The sequence below is a fragment of the Myxocyprinus asiaticus genome, chromosome 4 (genome assembly GCF_019703515.2).
Source record: "Myxocyprinus asiaticus isolate MX2 ecotype Aquarium Trade chromosome 4, UBuf_Myxa_2, whole genome shotgun sequence".
Classification (NCBI taxonomy): domain Eukaryota; kingdom Metazoa; phylum Chordata; class Actinopteri; order Cypriniformes; family Catostomidae; genus Myxocyprinus; species Myxocyprinus asiaticus.
In genome coordinates this window covers 6,805,640-6,831,634 of record NC_059347.1, presented here as the reverse complement: position 1 = coordinate 6,831,634, position 25,995 = coordinate 6,805,640, and the positions used below count along the sequence as shown (strand labels likewise).

At 41.1% G+C, this 25,995-nt stretch overlaps 1 protein-coding gene and 1 long non-coding RNA gene across 2 annotated transcripts; one reads left to right on the top strand and one right to left on the bottom strand.

Moving 5' to 3' along the window:
- Positions 1-10,470: 10,470 nt before the first annotated feature.
- Positions 10,471-22,876, bottom strand: LOC127436392 (uncharacterized). The gene is made up of 4 exons (XR_007896388.1): positions 22,817-22,876; positions 21,871-21,994; positions 11,618-11,717; positions 10,471-11,121 (listed from the first exon to the last, which is right to left on the bottom strand). It is a non-coding gene; the product is annotated as an uncharacterized LOC127436392 (long non-coding RNA).
- Positions 22,877-23,503: 627 nt separating this feature from the next.
- Positions 23,504-25,241, top strand: rilpl2 (Rab interacting lysosomal protein-like 2). The gene is given in 2 exon segments (XM_051691030.1): positions 23,504-23,923; positions 25,116-25,241. Coding segments are annotated over 2 exon segments (429 nt in total). The 5' UTR covers positions 23,504-23,620.
- Positions 25,242-25,995: the final 754 nt, after the last annotated feature.

Genomic DNA, 25,995 nt, shown 5'->3' with positions numbered 1-25,995 from the left:
TGTAAATGCAGCCTGACATTCTCCTGGGCTATAAAGAAATTCGGACTGGTGCCAGCAAGTCTGAATTTGTCGCATCTGGCAAATCTTAACTACGGGGGAAGCACAGCAAAACTCCTCAGTCTTTGTTGTTAATCAGATAAACCCCGACTCATCACATAACTGATCAGACTATTTTCTCATTGTGGCCGTAACAAACTAATTAAGGCCTCCATTGTTCTTCAATAGAACTGACTCTCTACACTTAAAATTATTATACTAATCATGAGGCAAGTTTCTGGCTTACCATCTCACATGAAGCTTAATTCATGAACATTTGACATGGACTTTGAACTTTTCTTATTGCACTACTCTCCAATTTTACCAAAAATTTACAAATGCATCTTATGCAGATGATAACCCCGACAATTATGTTTTTCATAATGTGTAATGTATTATCCATGTTTAAAACTAAAAAACTAAATATTAGGATGTTTATCATGCATTATAACTGAACTATAACTGTAATTTAATAAGAAAGTACAAGTGTTTGGTATGTAAATTATTCTCTCTTAAATTCCAGAATGATGGTGTGAAGTATTTTTGGGTTATTTGCAGTTATAGTTCTCTTAAGCAATTCATGATTAAAACATACTTTTTCGAGTAGAAATTTTAAGAGGCCTTCACACAATGGATCGTAAATCACCTCTAAGAAGGGGGGAGATAGTTGATCATGTGACATCGTAAAGACACTTCTGATTGGGTAGAATTTCTTTGGGGTTGGACTGAACAGAAAGAGTTAAAAGACCATGCCTGACCACTGTTACTCTCTCTCTTCGACTCTCACACACACACTTGGACATTGGTTCCGGGGAGTTCACTTCGCTGCTTGACGCTTTACTGGTGAACGGGCCTCAGCATCCTGATTCTCCGCAGTTCGTCAGCAGGTGTAGAGTATCCTTTAAAAGCAATTGTAATTTGTGTGATGTAAATATAAATATATAGAACCACTTACGTGTTCATGTCTTTTTCAAGATGTCATTCACTGTGTGAGAGACACATCCTGCCGCCAGACCAGCATGAGAGCTGCGTTTTCTGTCTGGGCTGCACCCACGCAGAGTCAGCTCTCATGGATACAGACTGTCCTCACTGTGAGGACATGAGTCTTAAGTTGCTTCGCTCACAAATCGCCCTCATTCTGGGGGACGATTCAACCTCTCGCGCCCTCCCGCCCGCCTCTTCTGTGATACCTGAGGATTCCCACGAGGAGGCACGACGGGGCCGTGAGGTCGAGCAGGATGAATTTGAGGTGGATCTCGTGCTGGCACACGCCCCGCGAGCCCCTCAATCACCACGAAGCGCATGTTTCCCAATACGCTATGTGTGAGATGAACTCCGGCCCTCTGAAGGAGCGTGCAGCCTCGTCTCGTTCGGTGGATCTGACGCTGGAGATGATGAGGATAATGACGATGTCATGTCTCTTGCTGCATAAGGCGAGTGGTCAATGGATGATGCTACCACCCCTCCCCCCAGTGAGGGTGAGGACCATGTATGCGGAGATGCTTCATGTCCTTACAAGGGCGGTTGAAGAACTCAACCTCGAGTGGTCACCCCCACAGAAACCTGGGCAGTCTCACCTTGATGAGTGGTTCTTGCAGTCCGGACGCCATCAAGCGGCCACATTCTGCAGATCTGCCCCATTTTTCCCCGAAGTTCAGAGCAAATGATCCCATTATGTGGATGCGTGGCGAGCCATAACGGGTGTTTTGGAATGGGTGCAAAAAATGATCGAACATGGTTACACAATCCAATCTGCACGCCAGCCACCCCGTTTCAATGGCGTTGTGTCTTCCATGGTTTCACCCAAAGACGCGTCAGTATTACGAGCCTAAATACACAATCTCATCGTGAAAAATGTGATAGAAATTGTACCAAATTGTCAAGCACAAAAAGGGTTTTACAGCCGTTATTTTCTTGTTCCAAAGAAAGACAGCAGACTTCGGGCAATCCTGGATCTGAGACATTTAAATCACGCACTCATAAAGTGGCCATTCAAAATGATTACTCAGAAATGGATCTTACTGCATGTACGCCCACACGATTGGTTTGCCATTCTACAGTGTCTGTCTCAGTTCAAACTGGGGAGAACACTTCCACTGAAGCTGTTTCAGAAAGCATTAGGATTTATGGCGGCGGCATCCGCCATCATCCACAACCTGATTGGCGCCAAGGGCACATCACTATATCCTGCCACTGTATAACTGCTTTAGCACCATGGACAGCTCCTGCATCCTGCGACACCTTGAGGTGTCACGCTAGGGCAAGTTGTCAGGCAGAAAGTGGTGACCACGGATGCTTCCAACACAGGTTGGGGGGCGGTGTGCGATGGACGCCCCACTTTCGGCACCTGGACAGGTGCGAGGAGGGCGTGGCACATCAACCGCCTAGAGCTATTGGCTGTATTTCTAGCCTTAAAGGCTTTTCAGTCAGAAATAGCGAGCTGTCATTTTTTTATCCCCTTTTCAGCCCCAAGTTAAAATGCCTAGTTCCCACTACTTAGTAGGTCCTCGTGGTAACACGGTTACTCACCTCAATCCGGGTGGTGGAGGACAAGTCTCAGTTGCCTCTGCTTCTGAGACAGTCAATCCGCGCATCTTATCACCTGGCTCGTTGTGCATGACACCACAGAGACTCCCAGCATGTGGAGGCATCCATGCACAACTTACTACACGCCCCATTGAGAGCGAGAACCACTAATCGTGACCACGAGGAGGTTACCCCATGTGACTCTACCCTCCCTAGCAACTGGTCCAATTTGGTTGCTTAGGAGACCTGGCTGGAGTCACTCAGCACACCCTGCATTCGAACTCCCGACTCCAGGGGTGGTAGTCAGCATCAATACTCACTGAGCTACCCTGGCCCCCATCCTCAAACTGTATTAAAGATTTGGGAAATATTCAGCAAAGCAGAAATCAATCTGTTTGCCTCAGTGGATAATGCCCACTGTTCCAAGCCCCCCGTATGCCTGATTCACTCTGTCATATGCAAAGTCCAAGAGCACAAGGAAGCGGTTCTATTAGTTGTGCCGAAATGGCCCAACCAGCCATGATTTCCAGAAATGATGGAGATGCTGTACAGCTCGCCATGGGAAATACTGCTGAGGAGGGATCTCGCTATTAATTGTTTTACAACCTAAACATAACGTCTCTTTCTTTACAAGTCCTCTCTTGCAGGAAGGAAAGCACTGATCCGACTGCGCATCTCTGGGGGTCTTCACATCGGGAAGAACACCACTTAGCGAACAGACAGCACTTAAAGGCATACAGGCGCCTCGTAGAGGGGGCCCTAGCCTGAGTGATCGTGTCTACCACCGCAGGTCCAGAGGTCTGGTCACGGGTGCCAGAGAGTGCCCCGTCCCTGAGAAAGAAGGTCCTTCCTCAGGGGAATTCGCCAGGGGGGAGCTGTCACGAGGAGCATGAGGTCCGAGAACCACATCTGGGTGGGCCAATAGGGTGCTACCAGGACGACCTGCTCCTCGTCCTCCCTGACCATGCACAGGTTCTGTGCAAGCAGGCTCACTGGGGGAAACGCATATTTGTGCAGGCCAGGGGGCCAGCTGTGTGCCAGCGCGTCTATGCCGAGGGGAGCCTCGGTGAGGGCATACCAGAGCAGGCAGTGGGAGGATTCTTGGGAGGCGAACAGGTCCACCTGTGCCCTTCTGAATCAACTCCAAATCAGCTGGACCACCTGAGGGTGGAGTCTCCACTCTCCCCTGAGGGTAATCTGCCATGACAGTGCATCCGCTGTAGTGTTGATGTTGCCCGGGATGTTAATGGTTTGCAGTGACTTGAAGTGCTGCTGACTCCAGAGGAGGAGACGGCGGGCGAGTTGTGACATACAACGAGAGCACAGACCACCTTGGCGGTTGACATATGCTACTGTTGCCGTGTTGTCTGTCCGAACTAACACGTGCTTGCCCTGGATCAACGGCTGGAACCTCTGCAGGGCGAGCAGAATTGCCAACAACTCGAGGCAGTTGATGTGCCAATGCAGTTGCGGACCCGTCCAGAGGCCGGCGGCTGTGTGCCTGTTGCAAACAGCACCCCAGCCCCTTTTTGGAGGTGTCTGTCATGACCACGACGTGCCTGGAGACCAGTTCTAGAGGAACACCTGCACGTAGAAACGAGAGGTCGGTCCAAGGGCTGAAAAGACGGTGACAGACCGGCGTGATGACCACGCGATGTGTCCCGTGGCTCCATGCCCATCTCGGGACTCAAGTCTGGAGCCAGTGCTGAAGTGGCCTCATATGCATCAACCCGAGCGAGGTGGCCACCGCCGAGGATGCCATATGCCCCAGGAGCCTCTGAAAAAGTTTCAGTGGAACCGCTGTTTTCTGTTTGAACGCCTTCAAACAGGCCAGCACCGACTGGGCGTGCTCATTCATAAGTCCAACTCCAAACCAAGAAAAGAGATGCTCTGAACCGGGAGGAGCTTGCTCTCTTCCCAGTTGACCCGTAGCCCTAGTCGGCTGAGGTCCCTGTGTGTGCACAACATGTCTCGAGAGTGAGCTAGGATTAGCCAGTCGTCGAGATAGTTGAGAATGCGAATGCTCACCTCCCTTAACGAGGCCAGGGCAGCCTCTGCGACCTTCGTAAAGACGCGAGGAGACGAGGACAGGCCGAAAGGGAGGACTTTGTATTGATACGCCTGACCCTTGAATGCAAACCGCAGGAAAGGTCTGTGTCGAGGAAGGATCGAGACATGGAAGTACGCATCCTTCAGGTCTACCGCTGCGAACCAATCTTGATGCCGGATGCTCGCCAGAATACGTTTTTCCATCAGCATCTTGAACAGGAGTCTGTGTAAAGTCTGGTTCAGTACTCGCAGGTCCAAGATTGGCCGCAACCCACCGCCTTTTTCCAGTACGATGAAGTAGGGGCTGTAAAACCCTTTCTTCATATTGGCTGGAGGGACAGGTTCTATCGCGCCCTTCCGTAGGAGGGTAGCGATCTCTGCGCGCAAGGTGGCAGCGTTTTCGCTCTTGACCAAGGTGAAGCGAATACCGCAACCTGGGAGGGCGCCTGGCGAACTGAATCGTGTAGCCGAGTCTGACGGTCCGTTTCAGCCATCGCGACGGATTGGAAAGCGCGAGCCACGCGTCCAAGTTCTGCGCAAGGGGGACCAAGGGGACAACGTCGTCAGACGTACCGGCAGGTGGGGCCTCGCGGCGGGGCGGAGCACGAGGTGCCACACCACGTCGTGGCCGTGCTGAGTCTAGGGACATCAAAGCACTTACCTGGCTCCCTGTGACCACCCCCGGAACAGCCTGGGATGGGGGAGGAAGAGGCCTGTCCTCGTAACCTGTGGAGACTGCCAAATCGGGGGCGGCTGTGTGCCACAGCTGGGTGCTCAGGGGCGGAAAGGCCACTGCTGGAGCGCCAATCCTACAAGAAAAAACCTGTGGACGATAGTCGTGGTGATGACCTTACACACCGGGTATGTGACCCAGTGAGGAAGGAAGCCACCCTTTTGCTGAACTGTTGGGTACCGCAGCCACTTGGGCATGCGGCGAAATCAAACAAAAAGGCAACAAAAGATTTTCCGCCCGGCCCTCCACCGAGGGATGGAGTGGTCTTTTTACCAGCCCCAAGTGAGTGGGTTCCTTCGTCCCTGAGTCGCCCGTCTCAGAGGCGCTTTGAGGACCTCCGTGGGTTCTTAGGTGCCGGCTGTGAGACGGGTGGCATCTGCTTCCTGCGGTGGGCTCCACGCCGGGGCTGGGCTGAAGGGGCGGGCTGCGGCGGAGCCGGTGCAGTCACCGCAGGGGGACGCGCAGGGGGACGCCCTTGGCGACGAGCAGATGGGGTGCGGGATCTTGAGCCGCAGCGGGGCAGGATGTGCCGGACTGCCTCCATCTGCTGCTTCACCGCCGAGAACTGCTGGGCAAAGTCCTCGACGGTGTCGCCGAATAGGCCCGCCTGGGAAATGGGGGCAGCAAGGAACCGTGTCTTGTCGGCCTTGCCCATCTCGACCAGGTTGAGCAAAAGGTGGCACTTCTGGACCACTAGTGTGGCCATCGTCCGCCCGAGAGACCGCGCCGTGACCTTCGTCGCTCTGAGAGCGAAGTCGGTCGCCGAGCGCAGTTCCTGCATCAAATCTGGGGCAGAACTACCCTTGTGCAGTTCTTTCAATGCCTTGGCTTGGTGGACCTGCAGGAGAGCCATGGCGTGCAGGGCAGAGGCGGCTTGTCCAGCAGCGCTGTAGGCTTTAGCCGTCAGGGACGGCGTGAGCCTACAGGGCTTGGATGGGAGCTTAGGGTGTCCGCGCCAGGTGGCCGGGCAGTAAAAGGTGCCTCCCACGACTTCGTCAGCTCCTCGTGCACTTAAGGGAAGAATGGCACTGGAGCGGGGCGTGGCTGCTTTGAGCAGCGCCGCGAGCCCAGGAACCAATCATCAAGCTGCGAGGGTTCAGGGGAGAGCGGAGGGTTTCACTCTAACCCGACGCTCGCGGCCGCCCGGGAAAGCATGTCCGTCATTTCGGCATCGGCCTGTGACTGGGCAATCGTCCCCAAAGGGGGAAGCCCAGCTGAGGCTTCTGCGTCCGACTGGACAAGTCCACTCTCCGATGCTGCGCTCGAGAGCTCATCATCTTCTCGGGCTCCGAACAAGAAGCCAGACTCGCCGTGATACCCGGCGGAGATGATCCCATTGGGTTCCCCAAATCGCCCCCAGTGCTAGCCGTGCTGGCCTCATACCCGTAGGTAGAAGGAACGAAAGCAAGCCGCAACTGCAACGTTGCCATGGTCATGTTCTCGCAGTGAGAACATGAACCATCCACAAACACTGCCTCCGTGTGGGTCGCGCCCAGACACGAAAGACAGTGATCATGACCATCCGAAGTTGAGAGATAACGACCGCAACCAGGAATAACACACAATCGGAAAGGCATCTTTAAAAAAACGCGTCTTTAAAAAGACGTTCCGTGTGTGCTGTTCTTTTAGAGAAATGTATACTCTTTTAGAGGACGAAAAGCTCTTTCAGAAAATATACTCTCTTGTTTTTCTGCCGAAGCGCCCAGGGGCGTTCTCTGCAGTGCACCAGTGCAGAGGAGGGAGAAGCCTCTGAAATACGCCGTCAGATCCAGCAGAGGTGAATGAACAGTAGTATTCAGCTCAATGAGCATGACCGTTCGGCTCCGAAGAGAAAATCTGAATGAGTGGTTGCATACCAGCTCCTTTTATACCCGTATATCCGGGGGAGTGGCATACAAATACCACTCGCCAATTTTCATTGGCCTTTTATCAAAGACCAGAGGTGTCTCGGGCTCCCAAGAGTGACCCCTAGTGTCACTACATCGACACAACGTCGAGTGAGTGACAGATAAGGAAGTGCATTTTTTTTCTTCTGGTGTCTTCTCGTTGGCCAACATCCACTTCAGACACTCGAAGAACTTAAACAATGCAGATTATTTTGCGGTAAATTGCGGTTTGTTTCCAAACTACTTTTTCACAACATTTGACATGTCAACATAGGTTTTATGCGCTAAATTAATTATTATGTCTACACTTTTATCGATATTTTGCATTTCCAACAGCTTTATTTTGATGCGCTAAACCTTTTTACACAAAAGAATCTTGGATGGAAACATAGTTACTGTAACCCAGATTTTTTTTTTTTTTTTTAAGAAAATGAGGGACTAGTCGAAAATATTTTTTGTGGTAATCACTGTTATGCCACAAATGCTGTCGATTGAGGTTAACTTGTATTGACCTATATATAGTCCTCTAAATTGTATGTGGGTCAAAACTGACCTGAACATAGGCTACGTGTGTAATCTAAATTTTTTAAAGATACGTAATAACAAACATTTTACTAAAGTAACAACACTAAAGTTGTGCATTTTGGGGGGGACTGTATGGTATTTAGAACCTATTTAGCTCCAAATTACAAAATCACACCATTCAATTTCATACAAAATAAGAACATTTTATGTCATCTTCACTTCAGATAAAACCTTCATTTCAGTAAATTGAAAGAGTGAAAATGTCCTGGTTTCTTTCATAACCTCTGTTCCCTGATGGAGGGAACGAGACGTTGTGTCGATGTAGTGACACTAGGGGTCGCCCTTGGGAGCCCCAAACACCTCTGATCTTTGAGAAAAGGCCATTGGGAATTGGCGTGTGGAATTTGCATGCCACTCCCCCGGACATACGGGTATAAAAGGAGCTGGCTCGCAACCACTCATTCAGGTGGAGCCAAGACAAGGTCCCGACCATTTCAGGGGGTAGTTCAGTGTTGTGGTGAGAGGAACACAATGTTTCGTTCCCTCCATCAGGGAACGGAGGTTACGAAAGTAACCAGGATGTTCTCTATCTGTCACTCACTCAACGTTGTGTCAATGTAGTGACACTAGGGGTCCCTATACAAAATGGCACAATAAGCTGAACTGTGTTACGTGGACTGGTGGTGCGAGACGGGCAGGCCGCTGTGTGCCTCGTAGCCAGCGCACCAGGCTGTCACGTAACCGGTCCCCTGCAACTCGGGGACAAGTCGACTGCCCAAAAAAATGGGGACAGGCTAGCCCAGCCGTGGCCTCTTCTCCTCTTTTTTCTCCTCAAAAAAGAGTGGAAATCGTTTACCGACTGGGGGCCATAAGTGTCCGCGTTGGGGGGTGTCACTCCCAAGGGGAAGACACCGCAGAGACCACACCCCGCCTGGAGGGGGGGGGGTATTTGAGTGGAAATACGTCGCATGGTCTTACTGAGTTTTGTTGGAAGTATGTCATGTGGAGAAGTCCCGTGGTAGGTCCTACCCGAGGGGGGATAGAAGCGTCCTACGCGCAACGCAACATTGGAGAGATTCCCTGTTTGTTCTGCAGCGCTATTGAACTTGCTAAATGGTCCGTTAAAATTTTTCAGTCTTTCTCACTTTGTCATATTTCGCTTAATGTAGTGACAGGAGCAGTATTGATCTGGTGCAAAATCAATAAGGCTCTCAATGAGGGTGACAGCATCAAACGGGAACACATACTTATATTTACGGCATACACAACTAAAAAAAACATCCTAATCTGTACATCTAAAAAGGACATGTGGTGATAAATAGCAGTGTTTAAAGGGACAGTTTACCCAAAAATGAAAATTCAGTGATTGTTTACTCACCCCTGTTGTTACAACCCCATATGACTTTCTTTCTTTTTCTTAAAGGGAGAAATTGTGAAGAAAAAAAATTTACTCAGTGATGTCATACAATGGCAGTTTGTGGTGGCCACATCTTCAAGCTTCAAAATTATGCAAAATATAATTCAGAAGTCTAATAAATGATTATATGAGACTCATGATTGTTATGAAAGAATATGATAAGGTTTGGTGAGAAACAAACCAAAATCTAATGTATTATTTAGTGAAAATGTTGACAGACCGTTGATTCCTTCTGTGAGTTCATGAGACTGCATGAGAGCAGCATCTGTTGAAAGATGGCGCATTCAAGCGAACCTATGTTTTGTTTATCTAAAAACAGGTCCGCCACAACGATACTAGCAACAGAACACAACACAACACAGCTGCACAAAAAACAGAGAACAGAACATTTTGTAGTTCAAGAATTGATGCATTTTTATGCCCAGCCTTATTTTTTTTTTAAGGGTGTACTTGGAAATCAAACAGAAACACAGAGGATGCTATAGGTAGCCACGGTCACACCATGTCGTAACCTGATGGCAAACAGCACGAGATAAATATTTTCGATGTTAATCAGTTTTTGTCCTAACCAGCCGTGATGAGAGACGGTACATTTGTCGATCGCTTGGTTTCTATTTGCAGCATCACGACGGGTATCCCCGTCCGCTATGAACTGGCACTGGTCCAAAACCTTTCTCATAACAGTATATTAAAGACAGGATCTCATGAGGCTACTTGATTTTGGCCAAGAATGTTACACCCACCGAGTGTTTCCGCTGAGGTCTCACTCTCTTCAGGCGGAGATCTGTCACAAATACTGACCGGTTCAGAATGGAGAAGATGTGACAGACATTTCCCGCCTCCTCTATCCATCTGTTAGATTGAGTACTCCTGTCAAACAAATAAGACTGGTCATAGAAATGCATCTATTCTCTGACTACAAACTCATCAGACATATTTAGTCAGTTTGGTTGTCTGGTTTATGTACAGCTGTGTTGTGTTCTGTTGTTAGTATGGCTGTGGTGTAGCCTACCTGTTTTTAGATAAACAAAATGAGTTTTCGCTTGAACGTCCCATGTCACTGGGGGGCTGCGTGAACTGTTGCTCTCATGCAGTCTCATGAACGTACACAAGATATCAACGGTCGGTCAACAGTTTCACTAAATAATACTTTCGATTTCGGTTTGTTTCTCACCAAACCTTATCCTATGCTTTCATAACAATCATGAATCCATGAGTCGCGTGGTGAGGCTTCCCAAACGCAGCAGTGATAATGTATAAATGTTACCTTTTAAAATTAACATTCAGCCTAAAAAAGTTCTCTTGCATTTTAATTATAGTTTATAATACATAAATAATACATTTTTACAAATCTGTGTAACCATCTCACTTAAATGCATGAAGAACATTTATTTACAACATTTTACAAACATATAAGTGTGTTTACATGTGCATGAAAAAATAAAAAACAATTTACAAACCGCAATTAGGCCCATATAAATATGCATGAAAGACAATTTTTCAACTCACATGGTTGTGATTAAGTAATCTTGAGTATTAATTCAGTTCATTGAATTCTGTAATCTTATAAAGTACATATTATGACTTCAGAATATATGTGAAGTATTTAATTTAACTTAAATGAGGAGTATGAAAAATGAAGTAGGTCTAAAAAAAATGAATATGCTTCAAACAATACAGTTTGATAAAAGGCAAAGCAGCTATTGTCTTTGGCATTAATAGACCTCATTTAATACTGAGCCAACTTAAACATATTTAAATAACTTAAACCATTTGTTTGAATTAAACTGATAAGGAATAATTTTTTAGAGTACATTTCTGTGCGTTGACCTATGCTCATTTTCTCCATCCACCATCTCTATCACAAGCTTTTCATGGTCATTGTGCAACATGTATTTCCACATCTTCATCCCGTGAATTCTTTGTTTGGGAGTTTTTCTTTACTGTACCTGTAAAGAGTAAATAAATTAATAAAAGCAAAATGGTCAAACTGAAAGCAGACTGTAGATTCTGCAAGGAAGAGTTGCCCAAACACTGAAATCAAACTGATTACATCCATCGAAATCACAGTTTTTCCAGAGCAGCACAAGCTGGATGATAGGTGGGCCATTATCACAGCTGTTCTGGGCACTCAGTCCATCCATTATATTGAGCCAGTCTCCTGGGGAAAAATTTATCACAAAATCTACTCTGTGGCAGAACAGTCAGGTGTCCACACATTTCTGCTCTCAGAAGCCACATCTACTGAAACTCATGAACCCCAGTCCTCTGAGTTCCAGTTAACTGCTGCAAAGAACATTAAAGCTGGAGATTGTGTCTTGATCCAGTTCAAGGCAAACAAATCATTTAGACAGTTTGTTGAACTTGTGAATAACCAAGACCACGAGACACTTGAAATACAGTTCTTGAGAAGGAATGATAATGCTGGATTTGTGTACATCTTACCTATGGTGGAAGATAAAGCTTAGGTGACACCTGACCAAGTGGTTCAGACTTTCAATCCACAAGTAGACAACAGGGGGAGGTATCACTTTGCGGAGACAGTCTTGGCAGAATAGAGAAAGGAAAAATAATATGAAAGCATAGACTAAAATGTTCATGCTGATCAGTATTACTAATCATGATTATTAGTATTCATAATTATTTAGTAGCATTATTGATAATTTGTATTACATTATTAAACGTTTGTCTTTATGTTATGTTGTGTAAGTCAAAGCCTGGTGTAAGTCAAGTTTGCATATGTAAGCTTTATATAGTTTGCATATGTGCTTATACATCATGTGTCTTGTAGGCTCTTACAGCCATGTGAAGCTTTATATAGGTTGTACATTAGTCGAATGTGTTGCATGTGTAAGTTGAGACGTGTTTTTTCCATTATAAGGGGAGGGGAAGTTATTTTAGACTGCTATGGTATGCTTAAATACACCATGCAAATGTACTCCTTCAGAGAAACACTGTTCACAGAGAAAGACGAGAAAAACCAAGCAAGACTGAGAAAGATGAGGAAGAAAAAGAGAAAAATGGGAAAGACAGAAAACCATAGCATAACATCATTATAATTGAGATTTGCTTTCTCTCCCATGTCTTACAACTAAAATAATTAATAAATTTGTTATTACTTGGCAAGTAGCTGGTGATTGGCTCCAATATGTCACAAAGGGGAAACAGACATGAATTTAAGTCTTCAATTTGGTGTCACCATTAACAGGATCAGCATCTTCAGGCATCTGTCTCAGAACAATCAGGTAAGACTTTTTTTGATTAAGTCTGCCTTATAATAGTCAGTGATGAGACATATTGTCTGAGAACTGCTGTAAAGAACTGTGTTATTAAATACCAGTTGGTTTTGCCAAGATTTAGTAAATGTCAGACATAGCTAAATTTAAGGTAATAAATTTAAGATTAATTTAAGTTTGATTTGGCTAATTTAGGTTGCTTTTGGCTAAGTTAGGTTGATCTGGTTAGTTGATTTGATCTGATCAGTGAAACTCCAATTTTAACTTAATTGGGAAACTGACCTCGGGAAAGAGAAAGAGGCATTTATCCTTGAAAAGAGGCAATTAAGCTATGATAACAAGGTGTCTGTAAGCTAAAGTTTAAAACTAGGACGTTTCTTGATTATAGCATGATGTTAATTAATATATGGAGTGAAACTCTAAAATATTTGAATTAAACTGGGGTATATCGACCTCTGATCAAGGGAGGCGATTAAGCAGTGATACAAGAGTTAAAAAGAAGACTGGGGATTTTCTTGATCATAAGCAATTCAGTTGGTTTTGATGTTTGTAATTTCACTGTTTAGAGAAACAAGAGGAAAGGAGGAAGAAAGAATAAAAGTATATTTTTAGACAAAAATTTTGTCTAAAAGACAAAATTTTTTTTTTTTTTAAAGTATTCATAAAAGGTACATAAAGAAAGTTTTAAGGAGTGGTTAAAATCTCCTTTTGTTAAGTATTAGTAGTTTTGTTACACTCACAGTTGAGGGCTATAAAGAGGGAGAGGGCCCCTCCCTAACCCTGAAGGCTTTTTCTGTGACTGGTAGCCGTAATGTAAATAGATGTTCTGTTACATGGAATCAGATCAGTTGTAAATGTCAGATCAATGTAAAATGAAGTTGTGCGAAAAGACTGAAAAGACTGTGCGAAACCTAGAACATAATTTTTAGGGATAAAAACTATTCTTACACCACTAAAAAGTGAGTGTAGACAAGTGGCTTATTCTGATAATCAGGATCAATGGAAGTTTTCTTCTTTTGTTGTGTCACTAACTTTTGGAAATAGTGTCTTATCATAACAGATGGTTGGAGTAAATAGTCTACTTTTGAAGCTGATCATTCCAAGTGATGTTCACTCACAAAGAAAAAGAAGTGAGACAGATTTTTACCAGATAGGTCATCCTATGCTCACTGGTGCTGGTAATCATTACTGATTTGTTATTTCTAATGTGAATTTAAGTTTCTCTCTGGATAAGTTGATTTCAGTTTTATACCACCAATTGGGTTTATGATTTTTAAGAATGACATTCAATGCCATTCATTACTCATGTCTAAAATTTTCGGAGGGTCTAAATTTAAATCCAGCATCTAGAGAATCGCATGGTGCCATGCAAGGTTCGGACATGTGAACGGTGAGCTCTGCACACTTTGCTAGTTTTAATACTTTTTGTGTCATAAACCGGTGAGATTCAATACACCCTGAATTTTAACTGTTCTAGGAAGACAATATGTCAAAGAACTCAAAATTCTTGGGCTCTGTAGATATTAAAAGACACTTATGTGCTCAAGCTGAAGCCCCTGAGCAGCAGGCCAAAAGCCCATGAGTCAGTTTGGATGGTGAAGTGAAGGAGATTCGGCGTCAGTTGAAGAACATGTCAGCAATGCTGACGAAGGTCGTTGCTGACTTGGATGATCTTGCTGTAATACGTTGCTCGATCACTGCCATGGAAATTCACTGAGATGGTTACAAGAGTGGCGGATGTTGAGAAACGGATCGATTATTTGGAGTCATCGAAGAGGGAATTAGCTGCTAACCTGCTAGTGACCAAGGCAGACTTGGAGCGAGTCTGGGAAAAGTTGGAAGACCTGGAGAATTGTAAGAAACAACGTCCGAATTGTTGGAATTCCTGAGGACGAAGAAGGCTGAGATATGGTGAAATTCCTAGACGGGCTCTTCCCGAGTCTGCTCGACATAACAGGCCATAAGCTGGAAATCGAGCAAGCTCACAGAGTTCTGGCTTGGAGGTCCGCAGAGGGAGACAGGCCCCAATCAATTCTGGCCAAATTTCTGAGATCATCCGATAAAGATCTCGTGTTACACGAAGTGAGGAGTAAAGGAAGGCTTTCTTGGAAGAACCACAGCATTTTCTTGTTCCCAGACTTTGCGAATTCGACGAGAGAAACGTGATCAATTCAAGGAATGCAAGAAATTCTTACATCAGCGGTAGGTCGCTTTTGCACTGATGTTCCCGTCTAAATTGAGAATAGATACTAAGGATGGCCATAAAGAATTTGCATGCCCACAGCAAGCATTGTCCTTCATAAAGACAATGGAGTGAGTAAGCCATTTGGTGATTTTCATGTTGCTGCCTAGTGGACCTGACTCACTGAACATACACTTGACTGTCTGAGGAAGCTGGGTGCCTTTTTCGTTTCTTTTTGTGTTGGTTCCGCCTAGCAGCTGGAGTTTGTTTTGTGTAATATCATTTCTTCGGGACAGCTTGTGGATGAATCTACAAATTTTTGGGGCTTATCCTTCCTGTGGCCTGGAGTTTGTTTTGTGGAATATCTCTTGCAGGACATTGGAGTGATTGGGTCTTTTGTTGCACTCATGTATCGGCCGAATCGGCCGGCTTACTGAACATTCGTTTGACTGCCCAAAGAATTGAACAGCCCCTTTTTTTTATTTTATTTTTTTATTTTTATTTTTTTATTTTTTTTTGTGCTGGTTCCACTAGCGTCTGGAGCTTGTTCTGTGGAAGAACACACCTTCGGGACTGTTATGTGGATGAATCTACCCATTCTTTGTGTTTATTTGGCTTATTGGCAGGAGTTTGTTTTATAGACTATTTTTTGCTGTGTAATTCTGTCTCACAAAATCTGTATAGAAGCACCGGACTTGAGTAATCTGACGGCAAAGTTATCACGGGGACACTTGTAGGCGTACATGGACTGTTTGAGTTTAGAGGGATGGACGCCGGTTGACGCTGTCGTGCGCGGGATTAATGCACACGTTTTTCTTTTTTCTGTTTGTTTAGTTCGGGGGTTACACTAATATTGGAATGTGGTCTTTGTAATCTTGTTTTTGACACACAATCTATTTTTTCTAATATGTCAATTGTTAATATGAGTGGATTATCTCTCTCCATGTGGAATATGAATAGGCTGGGGCAAAAGTAAAGCAAAAGTGTGCAAGCCCCCTAGAGCAACATTGACGCTTCACAGGATGTGTACAAATCTTGGCGTTACAGATATTTGGAGACTTTTGAACCCATCTGGTGGGGACTATACATTTTTTTCATCAGTCCATAAGATTTATTCTAAAATAGATTTTTTTTTAATTATATCTAAGTCCTTTATTCCATCTGTTGTGGATTGCTCAACTGGAAACATCTTAGTCTCAGATCATACCCTGGTGAGTTTTGAGGTGTTGCCACATTCAGAGAAAAAGAAATCATATAGTTGGCGCTTAAATGTATCCCTTTTCCAAAATCCTGAATTTCAACAAATGTTAAAGGCTGAAATTAATGTTTATATGGAGACCAACTGGTCCTCAGTATCCTCTGTTGGTGTGGCTTGGGAGGCACTTAAGGCGGTTCTTAAGGGCCGGATCATACATTATGCCTCATTCATCCAAAAATCCAAAGCACGAGAATTTGTGGAGTTGGAAGGGAATATTGAAAGTGCTGAGGCAGAGCTGAAGCGCAAAATGTAATCTGATGGCCTCAGAGAATTGACCTGATTGAAATACAGATATAATACTATTTTGTCGCATATGGTAGAGTTTTGGCTATTCAGGGCAAGACAGTCATACTTTGAGTCAGGGGACAAAGCAGGGAAGCTTTTGACTAGATACATAAAGCAGAAAGAGTCTTTTTCTACCATTCCTTCAGTGAAATCTGCTGGCGGTGAAATATTTACCTTGGCCATTGATATTAATAATGCTTTTAAAGAATTTTATCTTGATCTTTATACTGATGAAGATATTAGGAACTTTGTGGAACCATTAGAACTCCCTAAACTGACGACTGAGCAAAAATATTCTCTTGATTCTGAGATAACCTTGGAGGAGCTTGGCAAGGTAAATAAGGCCTTGCCTACAAGGCTCCGGGGCCAGATGGCTTTGCCGCTGAATTTTTTATTTTACATTGATTCTATTGGACCCCCTCTAGATTGTATAGGCTTGGTCTCAAAGACACACCCACCTGCTGGTGATGCCAATCAGAAGACGGGGACACAACCCATGTTTTTTGGTGGTGTGTTAAGATCCAAGAATTCTGGTTGAGGGTTCAGAGTTTTATGTGTGATGTATTGGGTACTCAAATTTCATTTAGCCCCAGACTCTGTATTCTAGGCGATCGGACAGTTATTAATATAGGGGATGGGTACATAAAGAATTGAGTCCTGGCTATTGTCATGATCGGAAGACAGGTCATCCTTAGGGGATGGAAGTCAGCTGGAGCACCCTCGTTTTAGGAGTGGGTAGGGTGGCGGCATTTGAGGGGATGATATATAGAAGGTTGGGCAACATGGGTTTATTTAATAAAAAACGGGGCGGGTGAAGGGTTTTATGTTCATATAATTTGATTCCGTATTTTCTGTTATGTTTATTTATTCTGTGACTGGAATCAATAAAAATTGTTAATAACAGCATCTAACCGCTGATTTATTGATTTGAATAGTATGTGGAAATCTTGATGACAAAGTTAGAGTTATCCACTGAATTGGTCGCTCCCCGAAAATTTTCCAGAAAGTGGTACCCTCACTTTATAGAAAGGTTAGTGAGTGCCGTAAAGAAGGATTGAGTGTAAATGATGTTGAAACATTAGGATATAAGAATTAGAGATTAAAGCAACTTTTCTAGAAAAAGTTTGCTCTTCTCATTATATAAGAGACATGATAAATTAAAAGGGCGTAGTGTATTTTACTGACCAGATTATTTCAAGAAAAGAGATTTGTTTGAATTTTCATTGTGGCATTTTACTACTACTTTCTTCTGTTTAAACTCTTGCTTTCTTTTCTGGTGATTTATGTTATTTGATTTGATAAAATGGTAGAGAAGGGGAGAGGAATTTTGAAAGTAGTACTATGAGATTTCATTGACTTAATAATAATAATAATAATAATAAAGGATTGGTAACATGCTAATAATAATGCTTGGTGAGAAAAGCAGTTTAGAAAATACTGAATTATTATAATTATCACTATTTTCACTGTTGAAGAATAACTTAAATGTATTATTGTGAGATTCTAAAAATAAAAAGAAGGAACAACTGTTATAGAGGATTTAATATACCCTCTTCTCACTCTTAGTCTTAGTTTGATAAGCGTTTGCTGAAACACAAGAGCAGATTTTGAAGTGTGCTAAAGGCACCTCTCTTAATTGTTTTTTCCTCCCTGTATTTTATTTTCTTCCTTTATGTTATTTTATTTCATACAAAAATTATGTGACTTGACAATCATGTTAAATACGGTGATATGACGGAAAGGTTCAAACAGTTTTCCCCATCATGCTTAAAGATTTTGTATATTCAGAGGACAATTTGAAGTTAAGTGTTTATACTAAAGATAAGAGATTCAGTTGAATATTCATCTGACAGAAGTAATGTAGGTTCAAAAACCATTTGGATTATTATTGAATTAAGGTGATGTTTTTAAATTAAGATTCTTAGAAGTTCCACAGAGTTTATATTTTTATAACAAACTTAAATGTGATAATTTATTGTCTGATTTTAGTTCCCACCATGATACATGGTCTTTTGAAGTTAAGAATCAGAAATACAGCCTTAATGGAAATTAATGCTCTGTAAATGAGTTCAATTTTAACATTATTTCATTTTTTAATTTGGACATTTTTATTTGATTGTTGAATAATGATTTGTGAATTTAACCATGCTTTGAAATGTCTCCATATTTAAGCAATTGTAGATGGTTCCGTTGACTGTGATGGTTCTAATGTGATACTCCCTGAAACAAAATAAATATCTAATATATTTACTAAAATCAAATTATCAGAGATTGCCAGAGGGAACAAAACGGTAACCCGCAAGAGGTGATGACCCAATGATTGGTAAGACTCTCCAATGGTCAAAAGGGGGCAACCAAAGGCAGGGTATCATCGCCCTGGGCACCTGCCTAAGAAGGGAGGTGTGATATGGGTTAAGAAAGTGGATGGATGCTTTTAGGCTGGAAGCGTCGAAAGGGAGGTCTAGAGGAATCTGGCAAAAAAAATTATACATTTGTGAGTTCCACTGAACCCGACTGCATTTTAATAACCGCATTACTAAAACAGCTTATCACAGTGTTAAAATACCAAACATTCTGTTACTGTGCCATCAAGGGATCACACCCGGTGTGCAAGATTGTTGTTTATATATTTTTTTTGGAGGCTATTGAGAATAAATCACAGACAAAGGAGTGCCTGACATAGGAGGCTGTAAGTATTAGAAACATTGGAATGTTTGTATGAATAATTAAGACTGAAAGAGGACTGACTACTTTTACTTATGCTTTTATTGAACTCATGTCCATTTTTAGACTGACTGATTGTTTGTTTGTTTGGTTTTATTTTTAAGACTGGTTTATAGTTAATAACAATTGAAAAAATTGTCAGAAATTAGTAAAAAGGTGACACTGACTAATAACAATAACAAAAATTGTGTCTAGACCAAATTCTATCTTGTAACTTAGGCATGAAAATCAAACCTAAATGTGAAAACTTCACATTCATGTGCCTGTTTTATGTTCTTTCTGGCACAGTTTATGAGATCCAGAGTGTCGACATTATATGTTGCTCTGATGTATATGTTACACTGTTTGTGATAATTTTATATTTATTATGGAAATTATGTTTGGTAAAATATCAGAAGAATTTGAAACCCTTCAAGTTTTTATGTGGTTTCATATTCTATTTCTATTCTTAAGAAAAGCTTCAGTTCAGGTGTAGGGGTGAAGTCAAAATAAGTTATTTATAAGTACCAAATATTAAAGTATTTTTGTTTTAAGAGGAAACTGAAACAAATCCAAGGGAATCTGTCCTGGTCAGAGTGGATGGTTTTGATCGTAATTGTTATTTTTAAACTTTTGTTAATGATACAACTCAGTTCAGGTGTAGGGGTTAAGTCAAAAGAAGTGATTTTTAAGTACCAAAAATTAAAATATTTTTGTTTTAAGAGGAAACTGACACAAATCCAAGAGAATCTATCCTGGTCAGAGTGGATAGTTTTGATCGTAATTGTTGTTTTTGAACTTTTGTTAATGATACAACTCATCATATGTGTGAAGGGAAGGAAAGTAACAAACCTATCCAATTGGTTATTTCCAAACAAGTCGAATTCCTCTCACCATACACTGCTTACAGAACACAGCCTTACAAACAATTTACACCTGCCTACTGATTTACAAGCCCAAGAAATAGGACCTTTTGATGACATCAGTGTTTATTTTAGTTTATTATTTTGTCATTATAAGGGGAGGGGAAGTTATTTTAGACTGCTATGGTATGCTTAAATACACCATGCAAATGTACTCCTTCAGAGAAAGACTGTTCACAGAGAAAGATGAGAAAGACCAAGCAAGACTGAGAAAGATGAGGAAGTAAAAGAGAAAAATGGGAAAGATAGCGAAAACCATAGTATAGCATCATTATAATTGAGATTTGCTTTCTCTCCTATGTCTGACAAATAAAATAATTACTTGGCAAGTAGCTGGTGTTTGGGTCCAATATGTCACAATGGGGAAACAGACATGAATTCAAGTCTTCTGAAAGGAATCTAGATTAAATGTCATCTAATTAATCATATTCATGTTTATGTTTATTTGATATTTATTTACCTTGTTTGTTCACAACCTCCGATAAGAATGACAATCAGCACTTGATGTTTTAATTGCTTAATACATTTCATAATTTCAACGTTTTACAACATTCAATGATATTTTCAGTTACAAGTGTATGTAAAAAGTTAAATGTAAACTATTTAAATATTTATTGTAAAAATTATTTCATAGACATGTTCATAAACAATAAATGATAATACTGTATGTGCTGTATACACAGCTTTTTTGGACATCTGTTTTGCAAAAATCATGTTGCTACTTCTTTTTTCCTCTTAATAAATAATCCAAATGCCAGCCATTTCTAGACTTGGTTAAAACATAACTTTTGCTATAATTAGTGCTAGTGATCATTTTGACACAAATCATTTTGACAAACTGTAATGCGCATTGAACTGCGACAAACTTGCTGAAAAGAGTATGATCATTTTGAAACGAAACATAATTTTTCAAAGTCGATTAATTGTGCAGCCTTACCACACTGATGACTCAGAGGTCAAAGTTTGGTGGTTTAAATAACCACTAAATGTCTCTGTTAAAGTTTTCAAAGCATTTTATATGCTTTTACATAGTCAGGTAAGTGCTGCTTTCAGAAATGTCACATCCATAACACAGCTTTTTCCTCATTAATGTGAGAACGACAATAAAATAAATAATAATATTACATGTTCTTGGAAGTGCCAACCCTTCTACATTCTGTGGCTATTGTTGTTCCAGAATTGTGAATTTCAATTCACAAGATCCTACAAAGTATGTAGTCTCTTAAAAAGTCATGTCCATACTTGTCACATTCATAACGCAAGTGTATTTCCCAATCTTAACTGGAAAAAAAATATAGTATGGACTGACTTTTTTCTGATGTCTGGACTCTCCCAGCAGGGCTTTAGGATTATACATATGAATGGTTTCACATAATGGTAATTTATACATTCTCTGAGAAGTTACATTTGACGTTGTCACTGCAAATGTCACGTCCATAACACTGGAATTACTGTGATCATCATGGTCAGAAACAATAATAGTTTAACAATGTTACCACTTTACAATAAGATTCCAATTGTTAACATTAGTTAACAACATTAGCTAACATGAACTAATAATGAACAATACTTTTACAGCATTTTTTAATCTTAATGTTATTTAAAATATACTAATACATTTGCATTAGTTAATGTATTATGAACTAACAATAAACTATTTTATTTTTATTAACTAACATTAACAAAGATTAATAAATGCTGTAAAAAAATATTGTTAATTGTTAATGTTAACTAATGTTGTTAAATAATCAATGGAACCTTATTGTAAAGTGTTACCGAAACAATAAAACAAAGCTTGTTTTAGCAGCAAAAATACACATTCAACATATATCCAATTAAACATTTATCCATTCTCAGTCCGTTCTTTTACCACTGTCTCTCACCTCCTTCACTACTTGTACTTCTCTGAGCAATTTTAAACTTTGTACTGCAGCTCATGTTATTGGCTAAGGACGTATTGCTGTTGCTGTATTCCTCATTTGTAAGTCGCTTTGGATAAAAACGTCTGCTAAATGAATGAATGTAAAGTAAAAATGTAAGTAAACTAGCGTTACACTAACTGCTGTCTCATATACTACACAAACATGTAAATGTATAGTGCATTAACTTACGGAGTACAAAAATCCTTCCGGCCAGTTCATCTTTAGCCAAGGAGCTGCAAAACCTCCCCATGATTTGCTACACAGCCTCCACTGTTGAGAATCCTCCGGGCCCTGTTATTCCATATTATACTTCCTGAAACAAAAACATGGTATAAAACATGGTATTAACATGGTAAAGTCATGCTGACATTTACTGCCTCTAAGTTGCATTTACATACACGTTCACAACTTGCTAGTTCAGTCAAAGTAGACATCTATTGTAGAGGATGAAATTCAGTCTTATTTCTTTAGGGTTTGTTGAAAAGCAGTGTTTCACAGGTGTCTGAAGATTAACATCTGCCACTTCTTTAGGGTCTTCAGTAATGATTTCTTGACTATTGAATATAAAAACAAGCACACAACATCAGGGGTCTGATATGCTGCACCATCATCTTCATCCTCATTCTCATCCTCCTCATCAAGTTAGTTTCAGTGCAGCATAGAGTGCTCAAAACACACCACTTTCAACAATTCACATATTAAACAAATATATAATTTATTGGTTATAGGTACATTGTGTCTGATTTATTTTTATTTGAAAAAAAAAAAAAAAATCCTCTGTGTTGTAATCTTTCCTATTAATTTCCTAAATTGGGTCAAATTTGACCCGAAACAACAAGTGTTACTTTTTTTGTTACTTTTTTTTTGTCACAAAGCCTTAACACATCGAATCCAGACCAATTTGTGTGTGAAGGATGAAGGATGACCACTCAGATTAAGGATACCATTTTTTATTAAAGAAACAAAATGTAAATGGTTAAAAAAATTACCCGAACAACATGAGTTAAACTGACACTTTTTTTTATTTTTGCTTTGTTTTCATATTTTATTGTTTAAGTAATTCAACAAATAGAACCTTTCTCTTTGTGTCCCCATTTAGCATGTAAAAAGAAATATGAAGATTTATGTCACCTACAGTTGTTCCACAGGATTGTAATGGAGAGGTTCTCGAGAATAAAAGCTGTGAAGTATGTTGGCAAGACAGGAACTGATTAAACATAATTTTCACTCATGACTATAGATGATATCATTGTCTGTTTCATGGAGCGACTCACTCATTGGCTGGCTAATATGTCACTCAAACACACAACAAGACTTTTTAGCAAGTCAGTCCACTTGGCGGCCATCTATGGAACACTCCCAGACAGCTATTTTTTTCTATTACACAAGCGGCAATGCCAGTGCAGCAGCTCCTGGCTACTTGAATGGGAAAACACCGAAATCTCCAAAGCAGGTGGTCAAGATTATGATCAAACAACATATTTCAAAACAGCAGTAAAATATGACAACACTGGTATCCTAAATGGTGCATCTTTACCTCAAATTACACAAAAAAAAAAAAAAAAAAAAAAAAAACGCAATTTTCTCCGCTTGTATAGCTAATGCACATGCGTTTTCTCGAGTTGATTGACAGGCGATGTCTGTATCTAAAATGTGATTGGTTCTTTTACCTGTAAGGCGGGACTTACTTAATATAGCCATTGACAGTTGAGCGTTCCAATTTCTCCCATTCATTTTAAGAGAAGTGGCCCTTCTCTGCTAAAAATTCTCTGGTAAAGTGCGAGTGTAGTAAAAAGCTCATTTGGATTTGTAAGAGGAAGTTGTGTCGGATGAGTTGCGAATGCGCTGGACTGGTGATCTCCAACTTGCCGTATCTTCGGGAAAACTCATGTTGTATACTAATTATTTTATAGATTGATATAGTTTGCCTGAGTTCAGAATGGGAGAGTGGCAAGACAGTACACCCATGCAAGCTTTCGAGAAGGACATGTTGGAACTGACCATTGAAGATGTTTACGACATTTCTTACGTGATCGTTAGAGATCTGTTAATAGTCAATACAGGTGGTCGGGAATTCTCGGACTTGCAGTTCAAAATTGTCCGTGTGCTTGAGATGTTTGAAACCATGGTGAACAAATACAATCTGTCCATGGAGGAGCTCAGGATGGAACGGGATAATATGAAGTATGTATTGGATAGATTTGTTGTAGAAGGTTCAAGTACCGGTAGTAATATTAACGATGTGAGTGGTTTTTTAACTTTTTGTGGCAGTATCGTTAATCTAATTTGTTGAGTTGCAAAATACAATTCACCCAATATTTACCATGGTAACCATAGTTTCTGCCAAAATTAAATAGTTCATTCATTTTTTAACTATGGTTACCATAGTAAATGATTGACGAGCAGTCGGTGAGCGCTAGGAAGTGTAAGCAAACTTGAAGTCATGATACCCAAGGAGACTGCTGATGTCAAGATTTATAGCGAAAAGGGAGTTATATTTTGGTCTGTTCTTACCAAAAACCAATTGGATCACTTCAGAAGACGTATTAAAACACTGGAGTCATATGGATTAATTTTATATAGCCTTTATGTGCTTTTTAGAGCTTTAAAGCTTTGGTTACCATTCACTTGCATTGTGTGAACATACAGAGCTGAGATATTCTTATAAAAATCCTCGTTTGTGTTCTGTAGAAGAAAGAAAGTCTTGGGATGGCATGAGGGTGAGTAAATGATAAGAGAATTAACATTTTTGGGTGAACTATGCATTTTACTGCTACTCCTCTTAAAGGGGTATTATACCCAAAAATAAAAATATGCCTAAAATAAATCTACTCACTTTTGATATTCGTGGAACAAAAGAGGAGTAATTTTGCAGATTTTCCAAGCTTCTTATTTCCATACAACAAAAAGAAGCCAGTTGTATTTTTTGACCTTTTTGGAGCTTCACAACCACTGGTCCCAATTTACTTTTATTAATATGTTAAAGGGCGGCCTGGATGTTCTGCTAAATAAATCCTTTGTGTTTAATGGAAAAAAAAAGAAAAAAAAATACAGGTTTTGAGAAACCTGTTAGTGTGTAAATGATGAAAGAATATGCATTATATTTGCGTGAACCCCATTTAATAATGCAAAGATCCACAAAATACCAGAGCCATTTTTTCTGGCTCCATCATCCAGGGAGTTTGTACTGGACTCAGTAAGTAAGGCAGTTCTCATAATTTCTGCACTGTGTGCTGAAAAATAAGGTTGCATCACATGTGTACAACGGAGTTATTGTGAGATATTAAGAAGCCACTCATTTAGCTCATTATACCTCAATCTGACAGTTGAGATTTCTTGAATAGTGAGTCCTATTGCAATTTTATGCAGACTTTTATTATATTTTATTTTACATAAGGCTATTTGTGCAAAATTTATGTTTTGTTATTTGGTAGCAGGCCATTGGGCCAAACAAGCTAGTTGTGGATTTAAAGGACCCCAACTGACCACAATTCACTATGCAGGAGAAAAAAAAAAGAGTTATTTGGGCCCAGGAGGAACTACAGGTCTACAAGAGGTAAGCATTTCTTATCAAGGCCAGAAAAAAACAGGGGCAGAGGGGCAAAAATGCCACAGTAAGTGACAGAAATGCCCCCAAAATTCAAAATACTGGGGTGAAAAAAAAACCCTGTTATGAATTCCTCCATGTTTTAGCCTATTTGTAACATCTGATATATTTCTTAAGATTGTATTCTAGGGAGTGACCCAGCCAGGTCTCTTAAGCAACCAAATTTGCCCGGTTGCTAGGGAGGGTAGAGTCACATGGGGTAACCTCCTCGTGGTCACGATTAGTGGTTCTCACTCTCAATGGGGCGCATGGTAAGTTGTGCGTGGATCGCAGAGAGTAGCATGAGCCTCCACATGCATAGTCTCCGCGGTGTCATGCATAACGAGCCACGTGATAAGATGCGTGGATTGACTGTCTCAGAAGCAGAGGCAACTGAGACTTGTCCTCCGCCACCCGTATTGAGCTGAGTAACCGTGCCACCACGAGGACCTACTAAGTAGTGGGAATTGGGCAATCCAAATTGGGGAGAAAAGAGGATTAAAAAAATACAAATAATAAAAAAAAGATTGTATTCTAGTTATACATATTATCACATAAAATACTGTATGAGATCTAACTATTCAGATTAAATTTATTACTTTGAAGTTTCACATAAAAGAGTAACACAGTGTATGTTTATATAATTTTAAAAAAATATGGGCGAAATGACTGAAATCTTATACCATGATATGAACAATTTTATGTCACGATATAGTAATTTTTTTTTT